Source organism: Panthera tigris, chromosome B3, assembly GCF_018350195.1.
Source record: "Panthera tigris isolate Pti1 chromosome B3, P.tigris_Pti1_mat1.1, whole genome shotgun sequence".
NCBI lineage: Eukaryota > Metazoa > Chordata > Mammalia > Carnivora > Felidae > Panthera > Panthera tigris.
In genome coordinates, this window is record NC_056665.1 from 39,476,747 (window position 1) to 39,491,432 (window position 14,686).

Here is a 14,686-nt window from a genome sequence, read left to right on the forward strand (position 1 = left end):
GCCAGTATTCTCCCAGCTCAGTGGGGAAGGTAACTGAGGTTTTCCCTTGTTGTAACATGTAGGCTTTTACTCACTTCACCTGTTTTATTAACCTCCTTCATCTCCCACAGCTCTGCCTGATATCTTCAAGTCTAGAGTCCCTCTGGTTCACGTAAAAAGACTCAACCTCATCTCGGGCCACAGTGGGGAGAGGTAGTAGCCTAACTGCACTGGGCTGAGTCAGGGATCTGGGAGTCCTTGAATGTAGGCTTTTAACTAATTCTCCTGCTTCCGCCCCATGTGTACTCCAGTCTTCCGGGTCATCAAGCACTTTTAATTCCCGACCTTTCTGGGACTCTGCAGAGCAAATGGCTTGCTTTTTTGGCTCTCTCCTTTATCCCCTCCCCAGTGCCAGAGATGTGGCTTTCAGCTTTCACGGGTCACATCAGTCTACTTTGCAGCTTCTGAAATGTTCTGAACTCCAGCTGCGCTACTGTCCTCTCTCCAGTTCATTTTGTCTTCGTTGGTTTTTTTTTTCAGTCCCTTACTTCTCATTTTGGTGAGATTTCAAGAGGGATTGAAGGTAAATTGTTGTGTTTAATTTGTCTTACTCAACCAGAAGTCTATGTGATCTTTACTATTTTAATTTTTAGTGATTGTATTTTCCAACCATTTATCATAGTTTATTCATTTGCCTGTTTTTTGAAAACATAGGTAACTTCCAACGTATTCTTTTTTTTTTTTTTTAATTTTTTTTGGGGGTGCCTGGGTGGCTCAGTTGGTTAAGTATCCAACTTCGCCTCAGGTCATGATCTCACGGTTTGTGAGTTCAAGCCCCACCTCAGGAGCTTGCTTCAGATTCTGTGTCTCCCTCTCTCCCTGCCCCTCCCTCCACTGACACTTTTTTTTTTTTTAATGTTTATTTATTTTTTGAGAGACAGTGTGAGAGGGGTAGGGCTAGAGAGAGAGGGAGACACAGAATCTGAAGCAGGACTTCCAACGTATTCTACTTTAAGTTTTTATTCTGAGCATTTAGTACTTTTGTAATATTTGAAAAACCAATAAAAGTAATACATATTTAGGAGCTCCTGGGTGGCTCAGTTAAATGTCCGACTTCAGCTCAGGTCATGATCTCGTGGTTCGTGAGTTCAAGCCCCACGTCAGACTCCGTACTGACAGCTCAGCGTCTGGAGCCTGCTTCAGATTCTGTGTCTCCCTCTCTCTCTGCCCCTCCCCTGCTCATGCTCGCTCTCTCCCTCAAAAAAAAAAAAAAAAACATTTTAAAAAATTTCCTTAAGTAATACATATTTATTATTTTTTAGCTGAAAGATAACAATATAAAGAAGAAAAGTAATTGCAGTAATACCATTACTCAGAGGTAACATTTGATAAGAGTGTGTATGAGAGAGAGAAACGAACAAAAGTATATATGTGCCCATATATACAGAAATATGTATTATATATGGCATATATATTCACTCCTAAAAATTAGAATCATACTATATATATAGTATGCTTTTTTTTCAACTGTCATTATTTTGTGAACATTTTTTCATGTCGTCATTCTACACCATCTTTATTGTTATTTAGTTCACTTTACGGATTTACCATTAAAAACATTCTTTAATCTTGGAGATTACAGCATGTCATACTATGAAATTATAACCAACACTTAATGTAAGAACACTCTGAATGTTTAACTTTTTTATAAGAGTTAGAAAAATTTAAAAGCTATCCCTGTCCTTTTTTGGTAGATTGTGCCCTGAATCCTTATCTTAAAGATTTGACTTGTTGGAGCACCTGGATGGCTCAGTCGGTTAAGTGTCTCACTTTGGCTCAGGTCATGATCTTGCTGTTCATGAGTTCGAGCCCTGCATCAAGCTCTGTGCTGACAGTTTGGAGCCTGGAGCCTGCTTCAGATTCTGTCTCCCTCAAAGTCTGTCCCTCCCCCCGCTCACACTATGTGTCTTTCTCTCAAAAATAAATAAACCTTAAAATTTTTTTAAAAATAAAGATTTGACTTGTTAATAATTCTTGTCCTCCCGTTTATTTCCAAGTGATACTTGATATTCTCTCCATCCTAATAAAGTGCTGTGGGTTATTTTTGTGATACGTATGACATTTTGGTTTTCTTGTTTGTTTTTTTTCCAGTGGATGTTGATGTGTGCTTTTTTGTTCATGAGCTCCTTTTGGGCAATTTGGACTCTGTTTTCAGTTTTTTTACTATTACCTTGCCATAGAGTATCTAGGGGAAATTATACTACTACAGTACTTTTAATACTGATATGACTGGAATTTTAACTCTGTTATGCTTCCACCTAAACTGGAAGAACTTAGGGAAATATGTTATATTGAGTATAAATGAAACAAAGATCCCAGTATTCTCAACAAATACACACATGTATTTGTGGATTTTTAAAAATACTACTTCTTGAGTACATTCTCATGATTCAGAATGCAAAATAATATAAAAAGGTACACATTGGGAAATGTGGGTCCTGTCCCATCCTTGTCCATTCTGTTCATCTCCCCTTCCCCATACAGGTAATTGCTTTTCATAATATTCTTTAATATTTCCTTATGTGAATACAAACAAAAATATGAATATGTGTTTTTAGTTTTCTCTCTTACTCAAAAGACAGTACACTATATACAGTGTTCTACACCTTATTATTTAATTATCTTGGAAGTCTTGTTTAGTGGTGCATAGAGAACTTGCTCTTTTTTTTTCTTCTTAATAGCTCTTTAGTATCCAGTTATGTAAATGGTTTATTTAACCATTCCCCATAGACAAACTCTTGGCTAACCAATGTATTATTTTAATGTATGTTTTTTAAACTTTTTCAGGTGGATATGGACAAGAGTGGTGAAATGCGACTTATAGAACTGGATGAATCTTTCAAAAGTGAACATACTGTTTTTGTAACACCACCTGAGATCCCCCATCTACCCAATGGTGAAGAACCCCCTTTACAGTACAGGTATTCAAGAGGCAGAATGTTTGAGATTGAAAGAGAAAAGCAATCCATCATCTGTGACGTAGCTTTCTAAGGACTGTGGTATTTTCAAAAATCCAAACTTTACAGATTCCTAATTTTTAGGTGGTAAGCAAGCTTATCCCACATCCATTATTAAGTTTTGAGGTATAAAAAGAAAAGAATTATAATTTTGCATAATCTAGACTTGGGAAGCTCTATATATCTACCTAAGTATCTGTTCTCATAAATGTTGGCTAAATTCAGTTAGGACTCACCCCACCAAAATGCAGCACTTTTATTATAGATTTTGATTTTTGTTTCTCACTAAAGCTGATTTCCTCCCTTTCATCCCCTTCCCCACACACATATTGATTAATGTAATCTGTTTACAAAAATTGAAATAGAGTCAATATTTGTGGCCTTGATTTTGACGATACAATTTTTTAGGCTATTAATTTTTTTGTGAGTGTTTCTTTTAAGCTGTGGAAATTCAGAACTATTGGGAATTGATCGTTGTTAATTCAGGAAGTTTGTTCAGACACTGTGCTGAGTGCTTGGGACATAGACTTGAATGATACATTGTTTACTGCTTTCAAGTCTAGTGGAAAAGAGAGGAAAGTTCTGAGATAGGGTTATGATAGAGTTAGATATATTATAATCTGTGTATCTAGAGGTATATTATGTGCATACACTTGTTATCTACTAGAGGTGGTTTCCAGTATGCATTTATTTTTACTTAGAATGGTATTTCCTTCTAATAAATGGTATGTATGTATGTATTTATTTATTTATATTTTTGAGAGAGAGAGAGAGCATGCAAGTGAGTGAGGGGGAGAGAGAGAATCCCACGAGGGGCAGAGTGAGAGGAAGAGAGAATGTGGAGTCAAAAGCGGGCTCGAACTCACCCGATGCAGGACCTTGAACCCACAAACCGTGAGATCATGAACTGAGCCAAAGTCAGATGCTTAACTGACCTAGCCACCCAGGCACCCCTATTTATTTATTCTTTAACATTTAAAAAAAATTTTTTTTAATTTTTTATGTTTATTTATTTTTGAGAGACAGAGCATGAGCAGGGGCGGGGCAGAGAGAGAGGGAGACACAGAATCCAAAGCAGGCTCCAGGCTCTGAGCTGTCAGCACAAAGTCTGATGCGGGGCGGCTCCAACCCACAAACCATGAGATCAAGACCAGAGCCAAAGTCAGAAGCTTAACTGACTAAGCCACCCAGGTGCCCCTATTTATTTATTTTGAGAGAGAGAGAGAGTTGGGGAGGGACAGAGAGAGAGGAAGAGAGAGAATCCCAAGCAGGCTCTGAGCTGCCAGTGCAGAGCCCAACTCGGGGCTCAATCTCAGGAACCGTGAGAACATGACCTGAGCTGAAATTAAGTGTCAGTCACTTAACCGATTGAACCATCCAGGTGCCCCTAAACTGATATTTTGTTTTATTTATTTATTTTTTTAATTTTTTTTTTTAATGTTTATTTATTTTTGAGACAGAGAGAGACAGAGCATGAACGGGGGAGGGTCAGAGAGAGGGAGATACAGAATCTGAAACAGGCTCCAGGCTCCGAGCTGCCAGCACAGAGCCTGATGCGGGGCTCGAATTCACGGACTGTGAGATCATGACCTGAGCCGAAGTCGGACGCTTAACCGACTGAGCCACCCAGGCACCCCTGATATTTCGTTTTAGATAATAAATGATTTCTTTCTCCAATAATATTTTCTTACTTTAAAGCCATTTCACATCTATCACTGATTAGGTCATAGTTTATTTTCATTGAAAAAGGATTTTTCAGAACATCCTTATTTGTAACTCGGATTAAATTCTTCCTTTTACAGACAAAAAAGCGGTGCAACAGGTGTTTGTGAATGTCAGTTAATTCATAGGCCGCTTGGCTCCTGCCCTTACTTTTTGTCTATTGATGAAGTTGCTCAGATCACTTTTTAAAATTCTGCCTTTTGTCAAAGGTGTTCAAAATCTCTCTCCTAATTTCTTTCTCACTTTTTTTTTTTCTTTCTAAACAAGATCTCATATCTTTGATCCCTTTGGTACATTATACTTCTAAGACTTTTGTGGGGAGACATGTTTCACTAATAAAGTTTTGTTTTTTTATGATTTGCTTTTAACTTTTTCAAAATTTAACTTTTAGATTTACGTTAATAAAAAATTGCTTAGCTTGGAAAGTTTCTATTTTTTAAAGAATCTAAGTCACTCTTTGAATTGAGACTAACAATATAATTCTGGTGTAATCATACCAATCATTGGAAAAACAACTTAAATGTCTTTAATGAGTACAGTGGGTCCTCTTAGTGAGAGGCGACTCATATTCTTACATTGTCTGTGTAAAATGATAAGGTAGCAAGCAAGTTTCCATAAGACACACAGAATGGTCTCATTATCACACATGTACATACAATGAATTTTTTAAGGGGCATAGTTTTCCTGAACTCCTTTGCTATTTTATTCCTACTTAACATTCAATATTTATCAATATTTTTTCATTTTACTGAATTTGCCTATAGTAATGTATAATAGATATAGTTTACTATCTTTTATTATAACTGGTTTTCTCAGTTAATTGAAACTATTTGTATGCCCTTAGGAAGATTTTAAAGTAGGTTCATTGTGATGCTCAGGGGCTTCTTCTATTCTTTTCAAAAGCATGTCTTTTTCCTAGCTGCTGCTACCTTTTAAATTCCCAAAATACTTTGCTCTAGCACGCACATTAGGCCCACCTCCTCATTGAGCCGCTCATTCTAATCTTTTCTTCTTCTCCAACCTCTTCAATTTTCTTTCTCATAAATGAGGGCCTGAACCTACTTAACTAACGTGATAAACCAATTCATAATAATATGTTTGTCCTGGAGCACTAATACGTTATTTGTATCTTTTTAAGGGGACAGTTCAACAGTAATATTTTAATCTAAAGCAGCGATTTTAATGACTGTCCTGTCTGAAAGCGTATTGATTTGGTGGACCTTTTACCATCATATTATCTGATATGTTTGCTGTGTATCTACATGAATACTAACTTACAAAGCTTGCTTGATTTACTTTAGGGTTTGATGTCAAGTTCAACAAAATTTAAATATATTTTGCTTTTTTAGCTCTAAAATATATACTTGAGTTTGTATTTGACTATTACAAGGCAACATTAGCATGAATATTTGTTAAGTATATATCATTGTCTGATGGAGAAAAATAGTTGAAATATTGGTCAGAATATTTTTTAGATTGTAACCAGTATGATCATCTATGTGTGCTTGAGATTTTTTTTTCTTTTCAAAAACAGCTATAATGGATTTCCAGTTCTTAGAAACAATTTATTTGAGAGACCTGAAGGATTTCTACAAACACGAAAGAACAAATTGCCTTCAAAATCAAGTAGTCCTAGTAGCCCTTCTCCCATGTTCAGAAGAACAAAACAGGTACTTTGACAATTTTGTGCTTTTCATATATTCAAGTATTAGAACAAAATTAATGTGATACTCTTTCTTAATATATTTTACTGCCCCGTATATATGAGTAGGTTATCATGCTCCACAAGGCGTCCTGAATTCATAGTAATGTGACTTCAAAACATTAACTAATTTTCCTATCTTAGAATTTTATTTTACACATCTTATAATACACATTCAAGCAGAGGCTTGACTGTATAGTAATTACAGACAGATTTTGTGAGCGAAATATTATAAAAGCATATGACCTGCCCTTATTCAGCATTCAGTTAATAAATAAGAATACTTAAATGTGTATATTTATTAATGAGATCCTTGCATTGTTTTTCTAGGAAATTAAATCAGCCCATAAAATTGCCAAGAAATATTCTTCCATTCCCCAAATGTGGTCTAGATGTCTACTGCGTCACTGTTACGGACTATGGTTTATTTGTCTGCCAGCTTATGTGAAAGTATGTCATTCAAAAGTCAGGGCCCTGAAAACAGCATATGATGTGCTTAAAAAAATGCAGTCAAAGAAGATGGATCCCCCTGATGAGGTAACAGTTTTTTTCAAATGCATTTTAGGAGCACCTGGGTGGCTCAGTTGGTTAACCATCCAACTGTAGCTCAGGCCGTGATCTCACGGTTGGTGCGTCCGAGTCCTGTAGCAGGTCTGTGCTGACAGTGCTCTTTCTCTGTCTCTCAAAATAAATAAATAAACTTAAAAAAAGTAATACATGTATTTTAAACATGTTTTTTAACGCATTATTTTAAAAACTTAAAAACGGGAGAAACAATAGCAACTATAAGAAATGAAATAAAAAGCATTACTTTATTTTGGATTTATGTTCATGCGTACTTTGTTTCTGTACACTCTGCGTTTTGTGTTTCAGGTGTGCTACCGCATTCTCATGCAGCTCTGTGGACAGTATGATCAGCCCGTGCTTGCAGTTCGAGTGCTTTTCGAAATGCAGAAAGCTGGTATTGACCCCAATGCCATTACTTATGGTTATTATAATAAGGTAATTACTTTGATTTAGTGGAGAAAAAGTATAACTTTTGTGATTATACACCCTTAATTTGTTGGCAGAAATCATTGATTCAGGCCTTGTTTGGCATTAATTTTGGAGTACTGAAGTATATTTTGTAAACCAAATAAGATTTTTTATTCTATTTTGTGTTGTACAATCGATTTAGATCTTCTTTAGCTTAACTATAAAGCCAATGTACACTCACTTATCAATGTTATTTTACTAATTATTTTATTTTGTTGAATGCATAGGCTGTTCTGGAAAGTACTTGGCCCTCAAGAAGTCGTAGTGGCTATTTTCTTTGGACAAAAGTAAGAAACGTTGTTTTAGGAGTAGCACAGTTCAAAAGAGCTTTAAAGAAACACGCACACTTATCACAAACAACTCTCTCAGGTAATTAAAGGTTCTTAAAGGATGTATATGTTTTACTTTAAAAAAAAAATTCATTGACTAGTTACACTTTACATTTCTTTAGAAATTTTACATAGTTTCAAAATATTAAATGTTTTCTAGTTTTTATTGCCATTAAGCAAATTCTAATATTAGAGTATTTTCCCCTTTGAAAGACACCAAATTTCACTTTTTTCCTGGAACTGTTAAATTATGAAGCTCTGGTGATCTTGCTTTAGTGTTCAGTAATAATTCACAATAGTTATAGTTGGTATAGTTGTATTTTGCTAATTATGTGGCACATTTCGTGTTCAGTATTAGTGGATTATTAGCTTGAGCGACAACTAATGTGTATTTCTGGTATCTCCCTGAGTAGTAAAATGCTGTCACATTGTGTTCTTAAGCAGATGGCAGTGACCTGGATGCTATTAGTCATGGCAGCATGGATAGTGGTCATGGGACACAAACTGTGGAGCAGGCACCTTTTAATACGGGTTTAATCAAAGTATATGCTACTGATGATAGATCTAGTACAGGTTTGTGTGTGCTTATGTATACATTTATTACAGTACATTTTACAAACTAGATTTGCTCATCTGTCTTTTTTAGATTTTAATTTTCAATGATGTATTTAAGTTAACTGTCACTTTTTAATTTTATATGATAGGCATTTGGTTTGATACTGTGTTTAATAATTACATGCTGTTTTATTCATTCTTTATTTGAATAGAAATAAAAGTTTGAGAGTTTATTCAAGTATTTAGCCGATGATAAGCCAATTAACTCTGGATAGCACACAGATATCTTTATCATGTAATTTTTAAGGATAAATTCTTCCTTGTAATTGTGAAAATGTTATTAGAGGTTTTTTAAAGAGAAACTTTATAGCCCTGATCTGAGTTAATAGTACATATCAACATCAACTTCCTGGTTTTAACAGTGTATTATATTTCATGTCAGATAGTATCATTGAGAGAAGCTGGGTAAACAGTACACAGGAACTCTCTGTACTGTATTATTTTGCCAGCTTCTTGTGACTCTTATACTATAGTAAAATAAAAAGGCATTATAAAAAACTTTTCCAATATATATAAAGCTTGTAGTCTTCTAGCACTGAAGATGCCATTAATTTCATTAAAATATCAGATTTGTACATAATCTTCCTCTAAGAATTAAAACTGACACACTGAAATTTGTTGAATAATTCTGTTCTTTTCATTAGGACATTTAAAAAAGATACATGACTTTTGTGCATAGTGTAAGAGCCACCTCTTAACAGACAGAAATTTTAAATTAAAAATCTAAGCATTAATAACAAAATATGAAGGCTTCTTTCTCTACATATGGTAACATTATTTTGGTCTGTCTCCTTTTATGCCTACTTTTAAGAGTAATGAATGTAAGCAAATTGTGTTGCAGTGTAATTTTCATAGTTGTTCTTACTTGGCTGGTTTTATATTTTGATCATGCAATATGAATTAATCCGGGTTATAGTAGTCATCTTCAGGCATTCTCTCTTAAAAATGAAGAAATCAATTTTATTTTTTAGTTTTATTTTTATTTCAGTAATTTCTACACCCCACGTGGGGCTCGAACTCACAACCCTAAGGTCAAGAGTCGCACCTTCTTCTGACTGAGCCGACCAGAGGCCCCTCTATCTTTTGTTTTTAAGTGTGGCTTTTGAAAAGTTTATTTTAAAGCATTGCAGAATCTAACAAAAGCATGAATTTCCATCATGATCATCTCCATATTTTTAAATTTGTATTTTCTGTACAAATGGAGCCAAAAGTTTGATTAGAAAAAATACAAACTCAAAATTATAATTTTAAAGTAAATACCTAATGATACTTAATACAGTTTCTTTACACAGTTCTTTATAGGTTTATAAAACCGTTCAATATATAGCCTCTCTCATATAGTCATAACTGCTTTGTGTGTTATAAATCTGGAGACTTGAAATCCAAACCAAAAGGTTGAGTGGTTTGCTTAAAATCGTGTCTCCTAAGATGGAGAAATAGGATTTAAAACCTTGTATTTTGATGCTATTCTAGTGAAAACAATTTGCTGAAAATTACAGAGGACTTCTTGAACAGCAATGTATTAGAAGTTCTTCTATACCCTTCTATCAGTGCAGGGTTTGCTTAACAGTGACACATTTTTTTCTCATTCCCATGTATCTGTACTCAAGTGCAATTCAGTAATCATTCTGTTGAACTTGCAGAAAAATAATTACCTATCAATAAATTTAAATAAACCCAAACCTAAATGATTTTTGGGTAGAATCATTTATACATTTGGGTTCAGTGATCTGCGTGTGAATGTTCTGTCAGGAATTCCCTGCAGATTTTTCTTCTCCATTGCTTAGCTGGAACTTAGACTTTAACCTGGAAAGGTCATGGGCTTAAAGAACATCTGGTTAGTCTGTACCTTTAGGATCCCAGACAGTAGTGTGAATGTACATAGTCTCTTTTGACTGCGGTGTGGAGCCAGAAATGTTACTTTGCGATCATCCCTCTCTTGCATTAGTAGAGATGGAGGAGGGGGGCTGACAAAATAATGCTTTCAATTGTAAGTTATCCAGAAAATTTCTCATCAGGAAGTCTAAACACTAGTGTGTTGCTCCTAAATCCAGTTGTTCTCACTAAAGAAGCTTATGATGAACAGCAGAGGGTTTTTGTTTCTTTTTTTTTTTTTTTTTCTCTTTTTCCTAGGTGGCCAGTCTGATCTTGGGTATAATTCATTATCTAAGGATGAAGTTAGAAGAGGGGATATATCTACTGAAGAAATTCAAGAAGAAAAAGATAAGAAAGGGAGTGATTCTAGTTCCCGTAGGTATTATTTAAGTTGATATTGTATAAATTTGTGTACGTCTATTAACGGAAAACACAAGTGGCTTCAAGTATAACAGTACTGATTTTATTTTCCAAGTTCCCATTATGACTCCTCTTTCCTCACATTACAGGCTCTCTTCACCACCTAATGTTCCAACACACAAATACTTTATGTGTAAAGTGTCTCGTCTCAGTGGCACAACACTCTCCAATCAAATTCTCTTCTCGTAGTACAAATATACTACAAACAGTGGCTCTTTTCTAAGGTTTAACAATATTTTTATGTAATGCTTTGTTAATGGTCTGTGACTTCTATTTTTCCCCTTTGGCCACCTCCATCAAAAGCAGTGTTTCACAACCAAAAAGAAATACAAAATATGTGGACCTCACACATGACCAGTACTTAGTAATTTGATACATGTCTTGAGGTCTCAAATAACTGCAATCATCTACTTGTGATTGACAAATAGATGTAGAGGTGTTTGGTATTTTCTAATCACCTATTTTAAGATAGAAATATTTAGGGGGTGCCTGGGTGGCTTAGTCGGTCGGGCGTCTGACTTTGGCTCATGTCATGATCTCACAGTTCGTGAGTTCGAGCCCCGCGTCGGGCTCTGTGCTGACAGCTCAGAGCTTGCAACCTGTTTCAGATTCTGTGTCTCCCTCTCTCTGCTCCTTCCCCACTCGTGCTCTGTCTCTGTCTCTCTCAAAAATAAATAAATATTTTAAAAAAAATTTTTTTTAAGATAGAAATATTTAGAACTGAAAGCTTCTTCTCTTTATACCTTCTATGAAGTACATAGCTTTTATCTTAATGATTCATTTTAATCTTTACAGTATCAGAGAGCGAGAGTGCAAAAGGAAGTGCTGATTGTCTTCCTGAGCTTAATTATCAAAGTTCTTCCAGTATAGTTCGCCCCAGTGGCACCGGTAACAATGGTGCTGATAAAATATCAGAAGAAGGCGCTGCTGGTAAGTTGAACAGTACACATCTTTTGAGTTTGGAATGATGGACTTTCTGGAAGGGGGAAGTGGGAGCAAGTGAGATGATCCATCTGAGGGTACCTTACACTTACCAGTTTTTAAATGAAGCATATAGTTCTTTTTGTTGTTGTTGTTTTAAGTTTATTTATTTATTTTGAGAGTGAGAGAGTGAGCACGAGCGGGAAAGGGGCAGAAAGGGAGAGAGAGGATCCAAAGCAGGCTCCGAGCTGTCAGTGCAGAGCCTGACATGAGGCTTGATCCCACAAACCATGAGATCATGACCTGAACCGAAATTGGGAGTCGGACACTTAATTGAGCCATCCAGGAGCCCCTGAAGCCTATAGTTCTTTAATCGTCATTATTGTCCCTGTTTTCTCAGAAGCAAGAGGATAGTCTTCCAGATAGTTTAGATAATAATACCTAATATTTTTTTTCTTTTCAGAGTGCTTTTTGCATATTATTTTGTATTTGTTAATAGAACAATGCTTAGATTAAGGAGAGAGGATATAAGCGCTCTTTTATAGATGAGAAGACTAAGGCATATTCTGACAGTTGACAGGTCATATAAGTTATCACCTAATTAATGGAAAAGAGTGTTTAGGATTTGGGATAATATTTGGTCTCACAAATTTTCATCAAATCATTTTTGGGGGAGGGACGCCTGGGTGGCTCAGTCGGTTAAGCGTCCCACTTCAGCTCAGGTCATGATCTCACAGTCCGTGAGTTCGAGCCCTGCATTGGGCTCAGTGCTGACAGCTCAGAGCCTGGAGCCTACTTCAGATTCTGTGTCTCCCTGCCCCTGTCTGCCCCTCCCCTGCTTGTGCTCTGTCTCTCTCTGTCTCTCAATCATAAATAGTTGTTAAAAATTTTTTTAAAAAAACAAAACATGTACTGTCTCTCAACAGAAAAAGTTTGCAGCGCCCCCTGCTCTAGCTATCAAAAAAAAAAGTTAAATGATCTATAGCCATCTTACTTTGCATTTCTTTATTAGATAATTGTTAAAACTAAAATGTTAACATTTGTTTCATTGGCGTTGTGGAATTGCCTCACCACCATTTAGTCCCTCCTAGTCATTGTCTAATTATAACTCTTAATACCTTGCCTTTGGTAGTCTTTGCTCTGTAGTTCTTCCATTACTATCTATTCATGCTTGCCTTTTTCCTAAGATCTGCTTTTATGACCTTGCTGTTTTAATATGATTATAAACCATCCTTTGATCCTGACATTTTGTCAAAGTAATCAGCAGCTGACTCATTGTCTGACTTTTGTCTTTGCTGAACAAGTCAGGTTTTAAAAGCCTATGATAGGACCACCAGCCACATCTATCTCCTTTTATCGGGAAAGCAAAAACTTTTCCAGAAACCCTCAAAAACTACTGCTTTAACATTACTGGCCAGAATTATGTCACAGAACTGCCTGGTCCAAGGAAGTTACGTAGTTTGTGGCTCTGTGTCAGAGGCATGAAGCATCCAGCGTAGTCTGGTGGACCTTAGCATTTATATGAACCAAGGATTGGACTGATTTAACTGTAAGTAGCCAGATAGTATTTTAGGCCTTGCAGGTCACACACAGTTCTGTCACCTAATCTTCTTTGTGGGTGTGTGATTTTTACAACCTTTTAAAAATCTAAAAACCAGGGGTGCCTGCGTGACTGAGTTTGTTAAGCATTCTACTCTTGATATCAACTCAGGTCATGATCTCATAGAGATGGGATTGAGTTCCCCGCCAGACTCTACGCTGAGCTTGGATCCTGCTTGGGATTACCTCTTTCCCTCTCTCTCTGCCCTTCCCTCATGTGTTCTTTCTCTCTCTCTCTCTCTCTCTCTCGCGCGCGCACACGCGCTCTCGCTCTCTCTTTCTCTCTTAAAAATAAATAAACTTAAGAAAAATGAAAAAACCAGGGGTGCCTGTACAAAAACAGTCAACAGACCAGATTTGGGTCAGAAGCATAGTTTGCCCTCCCCTGGTATAATTTGATAACCAGCTTTATTTGCCTTCAGGCTGTAGCATGGTTTTGACTTTGCAAGGGAACCCTTACACAGCTATTTAAATGCAATCCCAGAGTACTGTCTTTGGGTTGTAAAATTCCTTCAGGTCCAGGTGCCTGGGTGGCTCAGTCGGTTAGGCCTTCAACTAAGGTCACAGTCTTGCGGTTTGTGAGTTTGAGCCCCGCGTCAGGCTCTGTGCTGACAGCTCAGAGCCTGGAGCCTGGTTCACATTCTGTATCTCCCTCTCTCTCTGCCCCTCTCCTGCTCGTGCTCTGTCTCTCTCTGTCTCTCAATAATAAATAAACGTTAAAAAAAAATTCCTCCAGGTCTTTGATAATATATAATCTGTCAAGCAGGAGATTTCTCAGAATATTAAAAGAAAGCATATTTTTTATTTTTTATGTCCTTAATCATAAGGTGATATAGAAGCAAAGAATAAATTTTACCTTTCTGTTATGCTGTTTTCCCTGTTAATGATATATGCTTATTATATTATTACTTGTTATATTATTACTTTTATCTCCTATCCTGTTAAATGAATGCATCACATGGCAAGAAAAAGGCACATTTTTAATAATTGCCTGGTGATAGCACACTAATTCTGTTGGATAAACATATAAAAAGAATAGTTAACAATACCATACCTAGGCTACCACTTTAGAGAAGACTCCCACGTAATTAGAACAATTAAGGTGATCAGAAATCTAAATGTCTGCTTTCAGCCTTGGTATCTAAGTAATTTGGCAAAAAGCAGTGAAAAGTGTTTCTGAGTAGAAAGTAGCCATTCACATTTGACTGTTATAAACTTGCAAACCATATGTAAAACAAAGGTAAAATTATTTAGCCATATCTATAGTCCTAGGATTTAGAGCTTTTTTTAAAATAATTTTTCTATATGGGGTAAAACTAACGTAGCTGCCTTTTATTTGGTTTGGTTTAGCATTTTTTGTTTTGTTTTTCATTTTTACAGGCAGAAGTCTTAGAATCTCAAGGTCATCTAGTACAACCACGATTGCGTAACTGTTGCTTAATCAACTTAGTAGAATTAATATAAATTTATTA

The 14,686-nt window shown here is 36.1% G+C and overlaps 1 protein-coding gene across 10 annotated transcripts in view; it reads left to right on the top strand.

The window, feature by feature from the left end:
* Positions 1–14,686, top strand: part of DENND4A (DENN domain containing 4A) — a 143,865-nt gene that overhangs the window by 85,162 nt on the left and 44,017 nt on the right. For 4 of the 10 annotated variants that reach the window (XM_042988598.1, XM_042988597.1, XM_042988600.1 and 1 more), the window contains exons 15-22: positions 2,827–2,960; positions 6,253–6,388; positions 6,751–6,957; positions 7,294–7,422; positions 7,683–7,824; positions 8,226–8,357; positions 10,533–10,649; positions 11,490–11,624. In XM_042988598.1, the coding sequence (XP_042844532.1) occupies positions 2,827–2,960; positions 6,253–6,388; positions 6,751–6,957; positions 7,294–7,422; positions 7,683–7,824; positions 8,226–8,357; positions 10,533–10,649; positions 11,490–11,624 (1,132 nt within the window). The remainder of the gene's footprint in view (positions 1–2,826; positions 2,961–6,252; positions 6,389–6,750; positions 6,958–7,293; positions 7,423–7,682; positions 7,825–8,225; positions 8,358–10,532; positions 10,650–11,489; positions 11,625–14,686) is intronic. The other 6 variants (XM_042988599.1, XM_042988601.1, XM_042988603.1 and 3 more) reach the window with 4 other exon arrangements.